The sequence below is a fragment of the Odocoileus virginianus genome, chromosome 5 (genome assembly GCF_023699985.2).
Source record: "Odocoileus virginianus isolate 20LAN1187 ecotype Illinois chromosome 5, Ovbor_1.2, whole genome shotgun sequence".
Lineage (NCBI taxonomy): Eukaryota > Metazoa > Chordata > Mammalia > Artiodactyla > Cervidae > Odocoileus > Odocoileus virginianus.
Window position 1 is genome coordinate 4,588,477 of NC_069678.1, and position 19,068 is coordinate 4,607,544.

A 19,068-nucleotide genomic window follows, 5' to 3' on the forward strand; every position below is an offset into this window, starting at 1 on the left:
GGACAACTGTTCTTTCCCTACTAAATAACACCCAAATGACCCACCCTGCCCACCAAATAAGGTCCAAGTTCTTTTTTAAAAAAAGTCATTGGAGTATAGTTGGTTTACAATTTGTGTTCATTTCAGGTGTACGGCAAAACGAATCAGTTATACATATACATATATCCACTCTTTTTAAGATTCTTTTCCCATGTAAGCCTTTGCAGAGTATTAAGTAGAGTTTCTTGTGTTTCACGTGTGTGTGTGCTAAGTCGCTTCAGTTCTGTCTAACTCCTTTGTGACCCTATGGACTATAGCCCACCAGGCTCCTCTGTTCATGGAATTCTCCAGGCAAGAATACTTGAGTGGGTTGCCATGCCCTCCTCCAGGGCATCTTCCCAAACCAGGGATCGAACCCTCATGCCCTATGTCTCCTGCATTGACAGGCAGGTTCTTCACCGTTAGCGCCACCTGGGAAGCCCCTTGTGCCGTATAGAAGGTCCTTATTAGTTGTTGTTGTTATTTAGTTGCTGAATTGTGTCTCACTCTTCTGCAATCCCATGGACTGTGTAGCCCACCAGGCTCCTCTGTCCATGGGGTTTCCCAGGCAAGAATACTGGAGTGGGTTGCCATTTCCTTCTCCAGGGGATCTTCCCTCATCCAGGGATTGAACCAAGGTCTCCTGCATTGTCAGGTGGATTCTTTACCACTGAGCCACCAGGGAAGTCCTTCTTATTAGTTACCTATTTTATATATAGTAGAGTGTGTGTCAATCCCAATTTTCCAGTTTAAGGTCCAAGTTCTTACCCATGTTTGCGATCTCTTTCCTGCCCCTCCCCACTCCTAGTTAGAGTTTGTTACATTTCCATGTTAATTTCTCATTTCTCCCCTTCATAAATCTGACCCTTAAAATCAAACCAAAGATATTCTATACATTGTGCTCTACATGGAACTATCTCTGTCCTCAGACTACTCTTTACTCCAACTTCTATCAAAATATTTCCTGACATTTTGAAAGTTTAAATGACACCTCTTTTGTGAAATTGTCTCTGGTTTGTCATTGCCCACAGCACTTGACTGCATTGAGGGGGAGGTAAAAATTGAAAGCTAGCATGAGAGAAGTCTGAACCAAGCCTACCAGGAATACCAATTTCTCCAGACTTGTCTGATGAGTGGGGAGCCTTCCACAAGCACAATCTGCATGACGCACCTGCAGGAGAAAGGGGGCCTGTGATGGAGACGTTTCAGGGGTTCCTGGGAGCTGAGAATGTGAAGTGGAGAGCATAGTGTGAGGTTTGTCTCCCATATTGGTTCCAGAGTGGCCAGCGTTTGGGCCCCATAGAGAAAAAGGAGACGGTGAGTCAACGCCAAGGGAGCAGTGTTCACAGAGAATCTTTAGAGACATGGGGGCTCAAGCAACCTTGAATCTGTTTGCAATCGAAGCAGAGTGTCATGCAAAGACAGAATGATGTTGGCCACTCTCCCAGTCTTAGAGTCCAGCTTTAGCATCTCATGGGCTCCAGCATTGCAGGGGGAGCCCATAGGTCTGATCAGAGCAGTGGGAAGTCCTGGGGGAAGGGACTTGTCTGTGAGTTCATCTGAATTCCCAGAATCTGATGGAAGCCTCAGAAATGCTTTAAGAATGCTTTATAGATGGCCAAGACTCTGTAAGGACATCCCTGCAGCTCAAATGGTAAAGAATCTGCCTGCGATGCAGGAGACCAGAGTTCAATCCCTGGGTCGGGAAGATCCTCTGGAGAAGGGAACGGCAACCCACTCCAGTATTCATGCCTGGAGAATTCCATGGACAGAGAAGCCTGGCCGGCTACAGTTCATGGGGTCACAAAGAGTCGGACTTGGCTGAGCGACTAACACACACACACACATACAAGACTCTGTGTAAACCTGGGGCACAAGTCTGTAGAATTTGGATTATTAGTGTTGATTCAATTTCATTTATGTGCACAGACAAGGAAAAACTTGGGTTATGCAGATGTTCACTTATGACTTGAAATGGTTTAAAACTTATCTTCACGTAAGTATCTGATTTGATCACCTCATAACAGCCAGATGAGGTGGATACAATTATCACCAGATTTTTCTGATATTAGTGGATTTGAGCACAGTATTGGAAGTGGAAAGAGTCTAGATTTACTGTCAACGGGCCTAATATTGAGCCCTTTCTCTTCTACATATGACTGGGTGATCCTGAGCTTTAATTTCTTACTGGCAGGAGAAGAGTAACAATTCATTTCACATGGGGATGCTCTGAGATGATGAACAACTCCTGTGCAATTGTGAGAAATGATCATGGCACATGATTTTCTACCTATGGTATTCACTTTCTGCCATAAGTCAGTTGTTTCCATACATGTCTCCAGAGACTGAAAATACTAAAAGGAATGTATTCATGCCTTATTCCTCTCTGCGTCTTCTCACCCTGCAACTTAGGACGGTGTGGGGTCCCTCAGGGTGATGTGCTTCTCATCTTCAGTGGGAACGTGCAGGAAAGGATTCATGCTTCAGAACTACTTGGACTAGACACCAATCCAGAGAGCCTAAAATTATTTATTAAAGTCATCAGCTGTATGACAGAGACAGATACAACTGCTCAAATCAAGCTTCCTAGAAACATAATACATGGCTAAGATAAAACATAAGCTACTGAAAGAGAGAAGGGAGTGGCCAGTTTTTTTCATGAAGGGTCAGAGAATAAACATTTTAGGTTACTGTGGCAACTACTTTATTCAGCCATTATATCATATCAGCAGCCATAGATAACATGTAGGCAAATGAGAGTGTCTGTATTCCAACAAACTGCATTTAAAAAAACAGGTGGTGGGTCTGTTTTTGGCCTGTGGGCTACAGGTAGCCAACTCCTGAGGCAGAGGTTTGTCCTGTTGCCACGGAGGATTTACTGACACAAAAGGCCGAAAGTGGTGACATAAACTAGTTGAAGTCACTGAGTAAAAGTAAAGATCTCTGTGAAGTCTAAAAAACTAAAAAGAACAAGCCACAATCAGAGAGATTCCATATAAAATGCCTACTGAATTGGATAAAAACAAATTTTATTCTAAAAAAGTTCAGAAAGGTACAAAGAAGACACACAGGTTTTAGCTGCCAGAAAACTACTATGGGCCAAACAGCATGATGTGACTTCCTTAGAAAATCTAACGTGCTCCAGCCTCCATTAAGGAAAGCAGAGCGTCCACAACAAAGCAAGGTGATCATCCCAGGGGAACGGGGCTATGTCTGCTCAAGTCACAATAGCAATCTTTGCAACCCAGGAAGTGCTCACTGGACAATAAATCTGCTCCAGGTGGAACAGTTGCATATCTGAGTGTCTGTTCTGTGCAATCTCTGTGCTGAATTCAAATGTGAAGAACTGCTGTTTGAGCTGAGAGCTGAAAGGCAGTATCCAGGTAATGAGGGAGAACAGAGTTTGAGGGGAAAGGGTACCTGGGCAGGGGCAGCTCTAGAATCTACTCTGATTCTCTGATGGAGCTCCATTCCACTCTTTTCCTTCAATATCCATTTAAAATAAAGGTTTCTGGGGAAAATGGTGGGGGTATGGAAGGCATCACACTTTCTAAGATATCTTAACATTAGCCTTGTTTTTGCAAAACTTTGTTCCCTTTACCTGAGAAAGAAGAAATAAATGCACTCACCTGTTTAAGAAAACATTTGGAATATTTCAAATAGGGCTACAAAGGAAGATGAATTCAAGGAACCTGTAGGTATGCAGTGGGAGTTCTCATAGTCACCAATAATCCCCTTGCAAAGGAACTAATTATGTTTGGAGAAGACGTGTGTGCCTGATAAAATAATTAAAAATAAATTGCCCTCCTTGGAAATCCAAATTAATGAGTGTTAGAGCAACCCTGTTGGTCACATAGCTAATAAATAGACGTGTTTTCTCAAGTCTGTTAGGTGGCACTGATTGATTTCCAATTCTGGCTACAACAGGGCCTGCACAGCTTTTGAAACAAGGGTGAGGGGACCTCAGGCTCAGTGGGGACAGTTGATATCTCTTAGGGGATGGTGGTTGAAAGTCATCAGCCATGACACCCCACCCCCAGCCCCTGACTTTTCCTGGCTGAGAAGAGCGGACACAGAGAAGCCAGTCTGACCCGCTGCTCCCCCGGAGCTCCTAGTCCCTGCCAGAGCAGGGCAGGAGAGAGGCCCTGTTAACCCTCTGCCCTCACATAACTACCACAGCCTCTTTTCCTGCTACTCAGTGCTGTCAGGTCAAGGAAAACAAGGCCTTTGGCTAAGAAGAGCCAGGAGCCAGATGGACCTTTGGGTGTGGGAGGATATGAGGGAGATATGAGGCCTTAGGGAGCTGACTAGAGCACTGTTGCAAAAAAAAATTTTTTTTTAAATTTTTTCTTACCAATGAGTTACTAAGTCTTATGGAGAAAAAACAAGAAAGAAAGGCTACAAAATACTTTATCCTTTCATTAAGGAACCCATACTGATTAAGAACCTACTATGCCAAGCTTGCTTGTAAGCAGCTTTTAGAGAAGGGATGGAGATAGGGTGGAGGAGAAGATGGGATTTCTGTCTTCAAGGCTGTCACAGTCTGGTTGGGAGGCACATTTGATCTGAATGAAGGGCACATTCCCAACTTCTCTTGCCTTGCTGGCATCAGCCTCAGATCTGGAGGCAAAGATTACCTAGAGCCAGGGTGGCTGGACCGCCGAGTGTTCTCCAGAGAATCACTGACCTAAGAGAGCAAGGCGAAAGAAGCATGGCCCTGGAGTCTGTCATGGGATCTCACTTAACCCCCAGCAGCTGAGTGAGGGAGGTGCTCTTCTCCTTACAGGTCTTCCAGATGAGGAGCCTAAGCCTTGGGAGGTGTGGCAAATGTAAGACCAGGTTAGTGCCACCTAGCTCCTGGGGGGGATGCAAGGGAGTGATTAGATAAAATACTAAGAAACACTTAACCATTTCTGGAACCACAAACACGCTCAATACATGTTCCCTCTGAGTCCTAGGTACTTTACCCCAGACCACAGACTCAGAGAAGGACAGAACTAGGGGGCGCGCCTATCCCGGGCAGTCCAGTTCCAAAGTCTTTCCTCTTTGTGGGCACCACTCAGGATTCAACTGTCTTCACCATAGTCTCCCATCCTGTTTGTGGTCCTGCCTCCAGCTCCTTTCAAGTTCACCCAGAGGCTCTGTTCTTTCTGCATGCTTAGACTCAGAGCTGACAACTTCTTGGCCTTCCAGTACAGGCAGAGGAGGGACATGAGCAGAAAGACGAGTATGACGAAGGGGCAGATGAATAGGAAATAGACTAAAGGTGCTGACGAGCAGATCCTGGAAGGAAAGTTGGGCTCTGTACCAAAAAAGGAAAAAAATAAAGAGAATCATTAGTCTCCAGCTTATTTGTACTCATCAATTATAAACACTTCTGGGATTTATTGTTACAGGAAAATATATGTAAAAATAACGGGGCCAGATAGCAGGGGGCCCCTTAAATCACACTCAAGGAGCCAAGGAAAGGGAGTTGGGAGAAGAGGGCTCTAGGGCAGCTTCTGCCAGCCCGACTCCCCCTCACCCAGCAATTTCCAACCACCAGAGGTTCCGATGACCTACTTAAAACTAACAGCCAGAAATGAAAACAAAACAAAAAAGAAAACCTCTCCTTTAATCTTCTTTCCTCAGAAAAGATATCTATAATTCAACCCTCGTTCCCAACTCTGTTGCCAATCCTGAATTTTTAACTGAGTTATTCCCACTGCTGCTTCTGAAACACACACACAGGCGCGCGCGCGCGCACACACACACACACACACACACACATTCTACACTGCCCTTATATAACAAGTAAGTAAGTAAAGTCGCTCAGTTGTCTCTGACTCTTTGCAACCCCATGGACTGTGGCCTACCAGGATCCCCCGTGGGATTTTCCAAGCAAGGGTACTGGTGTGGGTTGCCATTTCCTTCTCCAGAGGATCTTCCCCACCCAGGGATTGAACCCGGGTCTCCCGCACTGTAGGCAGATGCTTTACCATCTGAGCCACCAGGGAAGTCTAACATAACAAGAGCGCCCACAAATGAGAAGCACCATCCCTTCCTGAATCTCCAAATTGGTCTCTCATGCCCTGGCACCCCCCACCTCAACCCCATTCAGCTCCTTCGCCTCTCCCTCTTACTGTTGCCTCTATCTGGTAAGCCCTCTGCTCCCCTATCACATCCTCATCTATCATATCCTATAGCCTCTGGGTCCTGCCGGCCTCAATCTCCATCACATTGGCCTTCCCACCTTGCCTCAGGCACAGTTTTTCTCTTCTTTCTATGCTCTTCTCATACATACCTTTGTTTAGACTTCTTCCGCTCCCTTTTAACCGTCTTTGTCATCACAGTTACTCCAGCAGGTCTCACAGTGTCCTTTGTTCCCATAGCCCCTGCAGTGCCTAGCACATGTGCCTTGATAATGCTTATTGATCTGAATTAAACTGGCTTGCCTGCAACCTCATGGGCAAAGGCTACTATATAAAGGCAGGTTGAAGCATCTGGCAGCTGCAGCCCACGGGGAAGTGCTATCAGCACACAGACACGCAGAGCACGCACCAGCAGCCCCGAGGGGTTCCTGGCCCTGCAACCAAGAAAGCAAAGGCGAGCGGACTGCCAACACCACAAGCTCTGGGAAGCAGTGCCCTGAGTTTCTAGTCAAAGGACGGGGATTTCGTCTCTCAATGCAGATAGACACACGCTTAAAGAGACACCAACTATTAAATGCAATCTTCCAACTATGTTTATTTACCACAGGATATTCAAAATCAGGGCTGTTCTGAAAAATCTGATGTTAATGGTAGCTGTGCTTTTATTGGAAAATTGCAATGACCTAAGCACTTTCTTCTTCAGAGGTAAAACTGCAGGATTCATGGGATTACAGATGCCTAGAGATGAAGACAACAGGTTCTTGTGACATGTCCTTGTGCCCAACATCATGCTGCAAGAATTCCATTTTTGGCATTGTTAATACATTTTGTACCTTGAAGAATGTCTCTTTGTGGGAAGTCAAGAAAAAATCTAAACCTAGGTACAGCTCCTGCATTTATAAACTTCTGGAGGAGGCCCATGTCTTATGCATTTTTTCCTCCGGAGTAGCACTTTGTTCACAGGTCATCAGTGGAGATTAAAGAATGAGACAATTGCATGAGTGATTTGCACACACAGGAACTCAGGAGTCACTGCGACGATGTTCCCCAGAGTACAGATCATCACTGAACATAAGGCTGGCAGCTTTGAACAGGGCTGGCAAGGAGCTACAAGGGTTTGTTCCCTGGCTTTTCTCTGGCCTCATTTATATTCTCCACCCTAAATCTGGCTTTTGTTTTTGAAAGGGTGGGCAATGATAAAGCTAGATTTTGAATTCTTTCTCACTCCTTTCCACATTGTTCCTGACCCGTCTCTCCAAGGCCCTCCTATAATAATTCTCCTAGGTCTTATCTGAATACATCTGAAAGCATATAGTTAAGAAGGTACAGAGTGCAATGTTAAAAAAGAATGGTGCTATAGAGACCAGTGAGCAAGAGTTCTGGCCTTGCTACTTCACACTACTCATGTAGGGAGTAGGGATTGAGTATCTACTTTGTCTCAAAGATAGCTGGGTTCAAATCATGGCTCTACAACTTACCATTATTGACTTTGGACAAGTTACTTATCCTCTCTTTCTAATCATCAGAAATCTAATCTTGTCGATCAAATGAGGATAATAATTTCCAGAGTTATAATGAGATAAGGCTGAGTAAAGCATTAAACAGTGCTTGGCACATTTGTTGAATCAACAAAGAATAAATATCAGCTAGAAAGCTGCTAACAAAGTTAGGAAAATCACAAGCAAATTTTCCCCAAGAGACCAGGCAGAAAAGAGGGCTGCAGGCTTGACTCTGTCTTTCCACAGCCCAAGGCTCTCCCTTAAATCTCTGATCTCTCTGTCCCCAGGGTAGGAAGACATTCAGTTGAGAGTCAGATGATTACTTGTGAGACTCTGGCTTCCTTTTCCAATCATGGGAAGCAGAGAATTGGGAAGTAAGAGTCCCATGGCACCCATGTGTCACTGTTGCTAGGATGGTGGCATGCTGATGGGGAGACAGGGCCGGCATAGAGAAGGTGGAAAGAAACTTGGCTCTTGGATTTTTCTGCCACTGAGACTCTAACCTTCAGCATGAAGGGACTGCCAGAGGGCCTGACTATATAAATGGGGAGGAGACTGCTTGACTTCGAGCAACCTGTCATCCAAGGACGACAAAGCAGACCCCTCACAGTGCTGAATTGGCCCCCAGCTAGAAGCTGTCAGCTCCAGTGCCTCTAAATGACCTCTCCTGGGAGGGTAGCACTTGCCCTGGGTCCCACAGTCACTGTTCCCACCATCTGCCTCTCACCCATCTGTGGATGAGCATCAGTGACATTCAAAACCATTAAGGTTTGGCATTTTGAAGCAATCCAAGTAAGTGCCCTGTGCTCCAAGCACAAGGCCTCTAAGGCTGAGCCAAAAGTGTGATGAGAATGCTTCATCACAAGGTTTAGTTTGTAACTTGCTTCTACCTTGCAGCCAAGCACATCATGAGGAGCGTTCTTGTCTGATACTACCGCAGATATACTGATTTTTGGGCTTCCCCAGTGGGCTAGCGGTAAAGAACCAGCCAGCCAATGCAGGAGATGTAAGAGACGCAGGTTCTATCCCTGGGTTGGGAAGATCCCCTGGAGGAGGGCATGGCAACCCACTCTAGTATTATTGTCTGGAGAATCCCAAGGACAGAGGAGCCTGGCGGGCTACAGTCCATAACGTTGCAAAGAGTCAGACACGACTGAAGCAACTTAGCATGCAAACATGCATACAGACTTTGGAGAAGAAAGGTAGAGGACAATGAGGGGTCTATCAACTCCCCCTCAACCCCAAACCACCCTTGGGCAATTGACATGCCAGATGTGGCCATGTGAGAGAGATGGCTCCTGCCAAGAACTAAGGCAAGGTTAGGTAACGTGATACAAGTGCATCCCAGAATAAGTGAGCCCCTGACAGCACTGGTTTCAGCTCCATTAAGACTCACTTGCCCATTCTTTCATCAAGCATTTGTTGAAGTGAGAGCTGTGTGCCAGGCCTTGTTGAAAGCACCAGGGTAGCATTGATAAATGACACGTCCTCTCCAGAAACGTCAGTGTGATAGGGGCTCAAGTCTCCTATGAGGAGTCACTTTCTAAATATATCCTTACCACCCCAAATCTGGGAAATAGTAACAAACACCATACTGCTACAAATAATCCAGCACCCAGAAAGCCTTATAACCTTGCCTATTAAATAATCAGAGAATTCTCCAGCATGAGATACAAAACAACTCAGGTAGTTGCTAGCCCCTGCATTGGCTTAGTCATAGATAAGGAAGTAAGATGGAGAGGAAAACGCAAGGTGAGATCCACCAGGGAAACACCTCTCCATTTTCTGCCTTCACAGGAATCGCATGTTTCATAGTTTTATTAAGTAGCCCCAAACTAACCCAACCCAGAAATGATAAACAGAGATGGTAGAAAACCATTTGAGAAGTGAGAACTGGTAGCCTATTGTATCTGACCTGAACTTTATTAATATACAGAGCTGGTCCTGACCAGGAGGGCAGCTATACTGATTCAGTAAGTGTATTTGAACATGTTCTGTGTGCCAGGCACTGTGCTGGGGCTGAGAACAAGACACTCAGTCTTTGCCTTCGCAGAAGGTATTGTCTGGCCCTGATGATGGATGCTAAACAAGTGTGATGCCTAAGAGACAAAAGTAAGTCACTGAGAATGAGGCAGTTAAGTTGGTTGGTGAAGGATTAGTGGGTGTTGACCAGGGACAGATAACATGAAGGAGAATTCCAATCAGGAGGTGGTATAAATTCATTCAAGATGTTGGACTGTCAGTCTTATCCACTCTCTTCTAACCTTCCTATTCTGATTCTCCAATGGCTCTTTTCTTTCTAGAGTATAAACGTGCTCAAGTCCCTACTAACTTCAAACCAAAACAGAACAAAGCAAAGCTTCAGTGAACCTCTTGCCTTTTGTTCTTGTCTTCTCTCCTTTTACATCAAAGCTCTTGAAGGACTTTCCTGGTGGTCCCATGGTTAAGAACCTACCTTCCAATGCAGGGGACGTGAGTTTGGTCCCTAGTTGGGGAACTAAGATTGAAGGAGTCTTTTGGGTCTAGAAAAGAGAACAACAGTCCCAAAGGCCCCTCGCTGAATCATCTAACTTCGGAGAAAACAAAACAGGACTTTAGTTCCACCCTGATGCTCCAGGCTGGTTGCATCTATCTGGGACTTATCACCCCCTGTCCAGAAACCTTCCACCCCCTACACCCACCCAGAAGACTTATCACCCTCTGCCCAACTACAAATGTCATCTCAACAAAAGAATACTCAAAATATCCTGCCTGATTAACGTTTGCCTTATCACTTCCACAAACCTCCCTAAAAGTATGAAGCCTCCCTGATCCCTCTCGGAGCTCAGCCTGTTCGTTAGGCCGACTGTCTCCCCTCCTTGCCTGAATAAAGGTAACCTACTTCTGTTGAGGTCGTCTTTCCTTTTCTGGCTCGCCCGAACTATGCCTTACAAAGATCCCACATGCTGTAGCGCAACTAAGTCCATACACTGCAACAAGAAGTCCTTGCACCACAACTAGAGAAAGCCCATAAACCACAATGAAGACCCACTGCAGCCACACACACACACACACACACACACACACACAAACTCTTAAAAGCATGAGCTGGATTTGATGTGTCCACTTTCTCCCTGCAGTCTGATTTTACTACTTTTCTGTGATTGTCCTATGTTGTCAAACCCAATGGATATTTTCCTATTTTTGTCGTAATTGATCTCTTTGCACTAATTGAATCTGTTGGCTCTCCCTTTCTTCTTGATACTCTTGCCACTTTTGGTGTCTGTGATACTACCAAACCCCAGTTCTCCTATTTCTGGCTCCTCCTTCCGTTCTCCTTCACAGGCTTCTCTTCTGCAATCCCCTGAGAAATAGTGGTATCTCAGGGGTCTATTCTTGGACATCATTATAGGCTATAAGTTGATGATTTCTAATCTATAACTCTGGCAGAGATCTCACTTGGGAATTCCAAAGTTTATTGGATAGATCTCCCTAGATAACTCACTGGTACTCCAAACTCAATTCCAGCCCAACTTATTCAAAACTAAACTAATCTTCCTCTTTAGACCCTTTTCTTATATTACTTCATCAGTGACTGTCCCCACTATACCAGAAAGCTGGTATTTATTCTTGATTCTCTTCTTCTGCTCATTCACCCTCTACATACACACATATGCATGCATGCTCGGTCACGTCAGTCATGTCCGACTCTTCGTGACCCCACGCACTATAGCTGGTCAGGCTCCTCTGTCTGCAGGATTCTCCAGGTGAGAATACCGGAGAGGGTTGCCGTGCCCTCCTCCAGGGGATCTTCCCAACCCAGGATCAAACCCGCATCTCCTGAATCTTCTGCTTTGCAGGCAGGTTCTTTACTGCTGGGCCACTGGGGAAGCCACATGCACATAATCAGTCTCTAAATCCTGAAGACGCCATCTCCTAATACGGAATGCAGAGTGCTGTCCTCTTAGTCCTCGTGGACACTGACTTCATTCGGGCCTGCATCTTGTCTCACCTGTGCCCCTACAGTCAATTTCAAATAGTTCTCCCGGTTCTGTGCCTGCCTCCCTTCCGATCCACTTTTAACCTTGCTCCCAGGGGGAGCTTTCTAAAATGCAAATCTGACATGACACTACCCTGCCTGAATTTGTTCAATGACACTCTGTAACTTCCATGATAAAGCTCACCTTTCTTGGCTCTGTACAGAGGACCCACTTGACATCAGTACCCTTTCCATCTCCTGAGCCTCCTCTCTTGCCATCCTACCACAGTTTCTCTGATCATCTTGCATATCCTTTCCTTTTCCCAAAATATGTGCTTTCCTTTCCTTTGTATAGCCCCATACTCTGGCAACATTCCCAGATCTCCTCCCCACCTAACCCTGCTTTTGCTCCATCCTTAGTATCCTGAGACTACTTCATTCATGACTCCTGTTATGTTGGACTCTCCTTCCCCTACCAGCCTCAGCTCTGTGGGAACAGACTTCATGATATATATTTTTATGTGTCCTTAGAATCTCATATGGTTACTTATTGAACAAATTAAAATATTTTGCCACATAAATAGATATATACAAATGTAGATGTGTGTGTGTGTGTAGCATGTCTGGAGGCACAAGGGGAAACTGGGGTAACATTTGTTGAGCACTTACAACGTGCCAGGGACTGTGCTAGATACTTCATATACATTTGTATTATGACCCTCATTTTATGAGTAAGCTGGGTAACCAGGGGATGACTTCACAGCTAGTAGGGAGGTAGACAGAGCAACAGTTTGAGCCTAGGCTTCTCTTTTTTCCAAATGCTGGAATTTTTGTTATCCCACACTGTCTCCCTAAATACCAGAAAGGAATAGTCAGGTAGAGGAAGTGAGGTGCTGTATTATAAAGATTGACTTGGGAACACCTAACTATACTTAACAATGAAAACCCTCACGTTCTCATGGCACAGGCTTCTAAGCACCTTCACTTGTGAAGAATACAAAGACCATTTGATTTGTAACCCTTTCTTTCCAGAGTTCATTTAAAAAAAAAAAAACCTTATACCTGCTTTCTAAGAATTTCACAAAGATGAGCAGTATATACATATACACACACACACACACATGCTGTGAACAATCTCATCTGTCTCAGGAGAGATGTGCTTTTTAGTCATAGAATATATGCTTTTTACAGTTATTATCTATTCATTCTACTACATAAACTGCTGAATCTACAGAGCCTAGGAATTCCATTGGAAAACATGTACAGAATATGCTCAGGGTGTGGACTTCCTACAATTGTTGGAATGGAAGAAAAGCTGATAGGAAAATCAATTCTGCCTGGAAACTTGGGAGAAGAATCCTGCTGAAGAAGATTCAGGGGGAGAGAGTGATGGACTCCAGGGAACAGGTTACTCAACCGTGATTTCCTCTCCAGAAGCCTTGCTGGGGCTGGGATGCCACTATTACTACTCTGAGACGGTGCCATTCATTCTCAGTAGCCCTCTTTCCCACCTGTGGACTGTCTCCAAAGCTAGCTGGCACTGTAAGGAGGTCATCTTTATTGGTCCTTTCTACTCTTCCCGGCGTGGGGCACCAAGACCAAACCCCTGCCTCTCCAGTGATCCTCTCCTGCTATAAGTGCAACCTATAGCTCAGCTCTCACCTTCTCCTTAAACCCCACAAGAAAGAAGTTGCTCGAAGGATGAGCAGGCTACGACATCCATCTACCAACTCATTGATCACCTTGGAAGATTTACTGGTCTGGCTGGAGGAATTTTTGCTTAATGAATGCCTGTTATATGCTTGTCACTGCACTGGCTGGAAGGAGCCCCTCTTCTCCTTTACAACCTCTTATTCTGCATGCCTCCTGAAGCTCAGCAGAATAGACTGACCGTCCACACAGAGAAGACCATCGTGGCCAATGGGCTTCAAGTACCTGCATTTTTGCTAGAGCCTGTAAACAAGTGTAAACAAGGGCACACATCCTCCTGTGATGCCTTTTAAGGTGCAGTTAGGAGAGGCACACCCACTGACTATCATGATCAAAGAGGTGGTAGTTTGTTGAGCACATCAGTAAGAAGCTTGACACTTATTCACTGAGAAAGACTTTTTTTTGTTTGGTTGGTTTTTGACTCAGGGAACATTAGATGTAGCTGATTTTGGTTGAACAAGGTTACAAAGTCACCATGTCACACTATTCCTCACCCCACTCTCACCAGTGGTCAGTATTCTGAGATTGGAGTGTCAGCTAAGAGATAAAGCTGTCTGCTTCAAACATTATTTGGCTACTTAAAGGGATACAATATTGATGGCTTTTTTGTTTATGAGGGGAAGTGGGGGAGGAGGTCAGATGCCCTTGACATTAAAACGTCCATGCCAAAACCTCATGTAACCTTGTCTGTCTGAATGAGTTACTATTGAGAGAAATGGAGAAGTCATTTTCTTTCTGTAAATTGTGTTCAGCCTGAGAAGAAGCAAAACATAGCAGGGCAGGAAAGCATAGGAGCAGAGACAGAGATTCTCCTGACTGCGAGCCGTGGCCGATGAACCTCTGGTTACCTGAAGGCAGCACTCTGAGCACCACAGGCTGTGACTCATCTGATGCTTGGTTGGCCCACTTGCTTGGGTTGCCGTGGAGCTGCCACTCCGCCACCTTGCACCAGTATTCTCCAGCATCTTCCATCTCCACCCGATGTAGCACCAGGACAAAGTCAGCAGCGGATGAGCGGTAAGAGTGCAGGCGCCGCCTGAGCCCCTCTTCACCATATTCCAGCAAGCCATCATGCTGCAGGTGCACCAGCATCTTACTTCTAGAATCTCTGTGCAAGTACCACATCACAGAGATCAGGGAGGCAGCGCTGACAGCTCCCTCCAGGCTGCAGCGGATGGTCACCTCACTGTGCTCGGAGGCATTTTCTGTCCGGGACACTTTGGAGACGCGTACTTTACTTCCTAGGAAACAAAATGGCAGTAAATTTGAGAGGAACCCAGACTTCAGATTGGACACCTCCTCTGAAAAAAACTACTTCTCGTTGAAGTGATGCTGTCTGATAACCTTTAGACATCAGGTCCTTCATTTTTAACACTTTTCCTTGACCCCTGTCCATCTTCCATATTTGCCAGAACGTTCTCTGCTGTGAATCAAACCAGCCACTTTCATTCTTCAGCCCGCCTCTTGTCCACTGGCCTTGTCACTGAAAACCACCCAGGTTTGTGGGGAGCTCTGCCCTGTTGCTTTTATCAATACTTCTCCCAGGTCAACTCTCCCTTCTGCTACTTAGAAATGCCATTTGAAACTTCCAGTCCTCTCCTCAAGTCCTGTATTCCATCACTACTCCTTTTTCTTAGCAAATTACCTCTTCCCATATACCTAGATAGCAACCTCAGGTATAGACACAGGAAAAGAGGAGGTTAGGTGAGAGACTGATCATTTTCATACATGTGTTAGAATATCACTCAAGGGACTTCCCTGCTGGTCTAATGGTTGAGAATTCATCTTGCAATGCAGGGGACACAGGTTCAATCTCTTGTGGGAGGACTAATATCGCACATACCACAGGGCAGCTAAGCCCAGGAGCTGGAACTACTGAGGTCACAACAAAAGATCTTGTGTGCTGCAACTAAGATACAACAGTCAAATAAATATTTTTTTTAAAAAAGAATGCTATTCAAGGAGACTATTTACATTACTAGATTAGATTAAGTTTTTAACAGATTTTGACATTTGCTTTTTTTAAATGTTCCCCTGTTAACCAGCAGGTGAGGAATTGGAAGGAAGGCTAGAGTAGTCACAAACAAAATAAAGAAATTATGTTGTTGTTGTTCATTCACTAAGTTGTCCAACTCTTTGTGACCCCACAGACTATAGCATGCCCGTCTCCTCTGTCCTCCACTATCTCTTGGAGTTTGCTCAAATTCATGTCCATGGAGTCTGTGATACTATCTAACCATCTCATCCTCTGCTGCCCCCTTCTCTTTTTGCCTTCAATCTTTCCCAGCATCAGAGTCTTTTCCAACGTGCTTGCTAAGTCACTTTAGTCATGTCTGACTCTTTTGCAACCCCATGGACTGTTTTAACCCAGCAGGCTTCTCTGTCCGTGGGATTCTCCAGGCAAGAATACTAGAGTGGGTTGCCATTTCCTTCTCCAGAGGATTTTCCTGACCCAGGGATCAAACCTGCATCTCATATGTCTGCCGCATTGGCAGGTGGATTCTTTACCACTAGCGCCACCTGGGAAGCCCCCTTTTCCAATGAGTATGTGCTAAATTTTCAGCCCTACTACAAACATATTTATTGGTCTATCTTTAAAAGATTAACTGTGTCTGCTCCTAGATTCTCTTTTAGTTACATCTTTACTCTCTCCTCTTTGTAGAGAAGCCTGAGAAGTATTAGTTTCCATGGTACTGTCTCTGCTTCCTCATCTCAAATTATTCTCTACCTTATTGCCATCAGCTTTCCAATCCCATCACTATGCTCTGGCCAAGGTTCCCTCCCAGTAAAGGTGCAATTTCCCAACTCAAGAGACCCTCCAGGATTTTCTGTTCTCTCTGCAGTTTTTGTTACCAAAACCAATTTTCTTCCGAAATCCTCTCCTCCTTTGATTTCAGAGAAAACATCCCCGCCCCCTCCTACAGCTCTGACCAATCCTTCTCCGTGTCTTTCCCTGGGGCTTCTTTTTTCTCACTTCCTATACCAAGGTAACCAGCTAGCTACCCCCAGCCAGCCACACCCAGCCCACAAGTATGTTTTATTTGACATCTTCAGTATTTTAAAAGAATTTGAATTCATTATGGACAGTCTCAAAATGGGTGATGCCACCAAAAAAAAAAAAAGAGTTCAGGCATTTCTTGATAGATTAAAAGATTAGACACCACTGGGCCCTCATTTCTGAACAGGAAGCACTGGCTCGAGCTAAGAAATGGTGTACAATTTGTTTTTTTTCCAAGACTTTTTTTGATGTGGGCCACTTTTAAAGTGTTTATTGAATTTGTTATGATATTGCTTCTGTATTATGTTTTTGTTTTTCAGCCAGGAGGCATATGGAATCTTATTTACCTGTCCAGGGGTGGAACCCACACCCCCTGCATTGAAAGGCAAAGTTTTATTCACTGAACCACCAGGCAAGTCCCTTGGTGTGCACTTTTTAAAGGGGTGGGCACACATGATCAAGATTCAGCTTGGACAATTGGGAGAAAGGGATGCCAGCTGCACAGATGGAGGATTGAGTGGGCCTAAGCCTTGTGGGACTGAGCAGCAACAGAAAGCCTTGTGGGATGGCCAAGATGATAGACAGTATCATGATGATATGGGACACAAGGATGATTTGGAACAAGTGGAGTGTGGGGGTCTCTGGGGCAGCCAAGTAGAAATGTGCAACAGGCAGTTGAGTGGAAAGGCCTGGAGTTCAGGAGGTGGGGGCAAAGCATAAAAACTTAGAGCTTGTTTCACCGAAGGTGGTAGTTGGAACCAAGGCAGTATTTAAGAGGTTCTGAAGGGAGCAGAGAGTAAGAATAAAAGTGGGTTCATGTGTCCCTGAGGAACACTCACCTTGAGCAGGGAGAGGAAGAAGGGCCTGAAGGGCGTGGAGAAGGGGACCAAAGCAGAAGGAAGAGACCCTTGCACTCAGCTACTATTTTGCCCCTACTGCTCCCAACTGACTGTGAGCTCCTTAAGACTCTGCCTTATTTATCTTTGGATCCCTAATTGCCTAACACAAAGCAATGTTCATTATAATCTTATTTTTTGATGTTACATTGAAAATAGAATTTTAAGTGCCAAACTAGATTAACTTATTTGCATTGTGCTTTTGGATCTCGGCCAGTTCCCGAACCTTAGATGTGACATTCATTTAATTTTAATCAACATTGGAGGTGACCTAACTAATGCTGACAGATCTAATCAACCCTGCCCACATTTAGACCACGGCACTCTTGGACCAATGCAAATGAATGGAACTTCTATTTCATTTTTAAAGATCTCCTGAGGGGGAGGAGATGCCCTCAGTAAGCCATTCCAACAGTTAACTACTCTTATTTGCCTTATGTTGAGGCGGCCGAATGTTGAAAAGCAATCTCTCCACATATCCCTATAGAGTTGTACAGTTTCTGTTCACAGTGGGAGAAATATGCTTTGTATTACTCTTTCTCTGCCAAATTACAGTATAGCCCCACTGGAATGACACAGCTTGTTATTATAGAGAGCTGGAGATACGATACCCTGGGTGGCTGCCTAGACCAGGCTGCCAGGCTGAGAAGCCAACCATTCAAAGGGATCTTGTTCCCATCTAAGCTTCTCCAAATCTCAGGCTGACTCACTGGAAATGACCCCCACCTCCTCTGGTGGGCTGTTTCGTCCTGCAGTCACTGTTCTGGTGGCCACTATTCCTGTGACTCTAGGTCATGTTTTCACCTGCATATTATCAGCCCATTGAACAGCTGTCCAAGAGAAGGGGGTCATTCTACAGAAAGATGCTAGAGAACACACTTGTAAGGTTTACCTGTGGGCCGGAGTTTCAGTTCTGTGAGACCTGATGTCTGTCCTCCAAGCTTGTGCCAAGTGCTGTTTGCAGACCAGAGCCATTCATCCACAGCACAGCGGTATTTGCCCTGATCGCTGTCTTCCACATTCAGAATGTGTAGCTGAAACAAGTCTTGGGAAACTTTCTCAGCGTGGAATTTTTGTTTTCTCCGTGTGGTCTGAAATTCATCCCCATATTTTACTACGTGGTTTTGGTCCACTTCCAGGATCTTCAGCCAGAGTGCATCAGTGGAAATGGGAGAAAAATACCAAGTCACGACCAACTGAAGGTTTCCAGGGGACTGGGACAGAATGCTACACTCTATGTCCGTGTTGGAGTTGATGGAGATCTCTTGGACTTGACTGCTTGAATTTATCTTCAGGTTGCTCTCTAAATGAGAAGAACAGTACGATTACTTTTGTTAATTTACTAAAAAATAGAACTTGAAGGTAGAAGGGACATTAGAGGTCAACTAAGGCCATAACTCCTAGATCCATCAGATGTGTGAATTCTGTCTTTAGTAGCCCCACTAACTGCTCATTCAGCCTCTGAACAACTCACTGACAAAGCACCCATTCCACCTTTGGACATGCTGCCACTAGAGAATTCTTTCCAACATCAAGTTGAATCTTACTTTTTCATAATTTCCACCCACTGGTCCTAGTTCTACTCTACTCTAAGAGTGGAATGGGGAGGGTAGGGCAGGGAGGAAGTATCAAGCTGAAAAGCCAGTCTCTCCCACATGAAAATGCTTTAATATTAGATAACCAAAAAGGACCTACTGTGTAGCCCAAGGAACTATATTCAACATCCTATAATAAATCATATACATACAAAACTGAATCACTTTGCTGTATACCAGAAACTAACACAACATCATTAATCAACTATATTTCAGTATAAAGTAAAATTAAAAAAAGAAAATTCTTCAATATTTAGGCACAG

The 19,068-nt window shown here is 44.9% G+C and overlaps 1 protein-coding gene across 1 annotated transcript in view; it reads right to left on the reverse strand.

Moving 5' to 3' along the window:
• Window positions 1-3,030: 3,030 nt before the first annotated feature.
• Window positions 3,031-19,068, reverse strand: part of CD101 (CD101 molecule) — a 38,310-nt gene continuing 22,272 nt past the window's right edge. The window contains exons 7-9 of the mRNA XM_020892337.2: window positions 18,103-18,513; window positions 14,165-14,557; window positions 3,031-5,320 (exon numbers count right to left, since the gene is read on the reverse strand). Of these exons, the coding sequence (XP_020747996.2) occupies window positions 5,085-5,320; window positions 14,165-14,557; window positions 18,103-18,513 (1,040 nt within the window). The 3' untranslated portion in view covers window positions 3,031-5,084. The remainder of the gene's footprint in view (window positions 5,321-14,164; window positions 14,558-18,102; window positions 18,514-19,068) is intronic.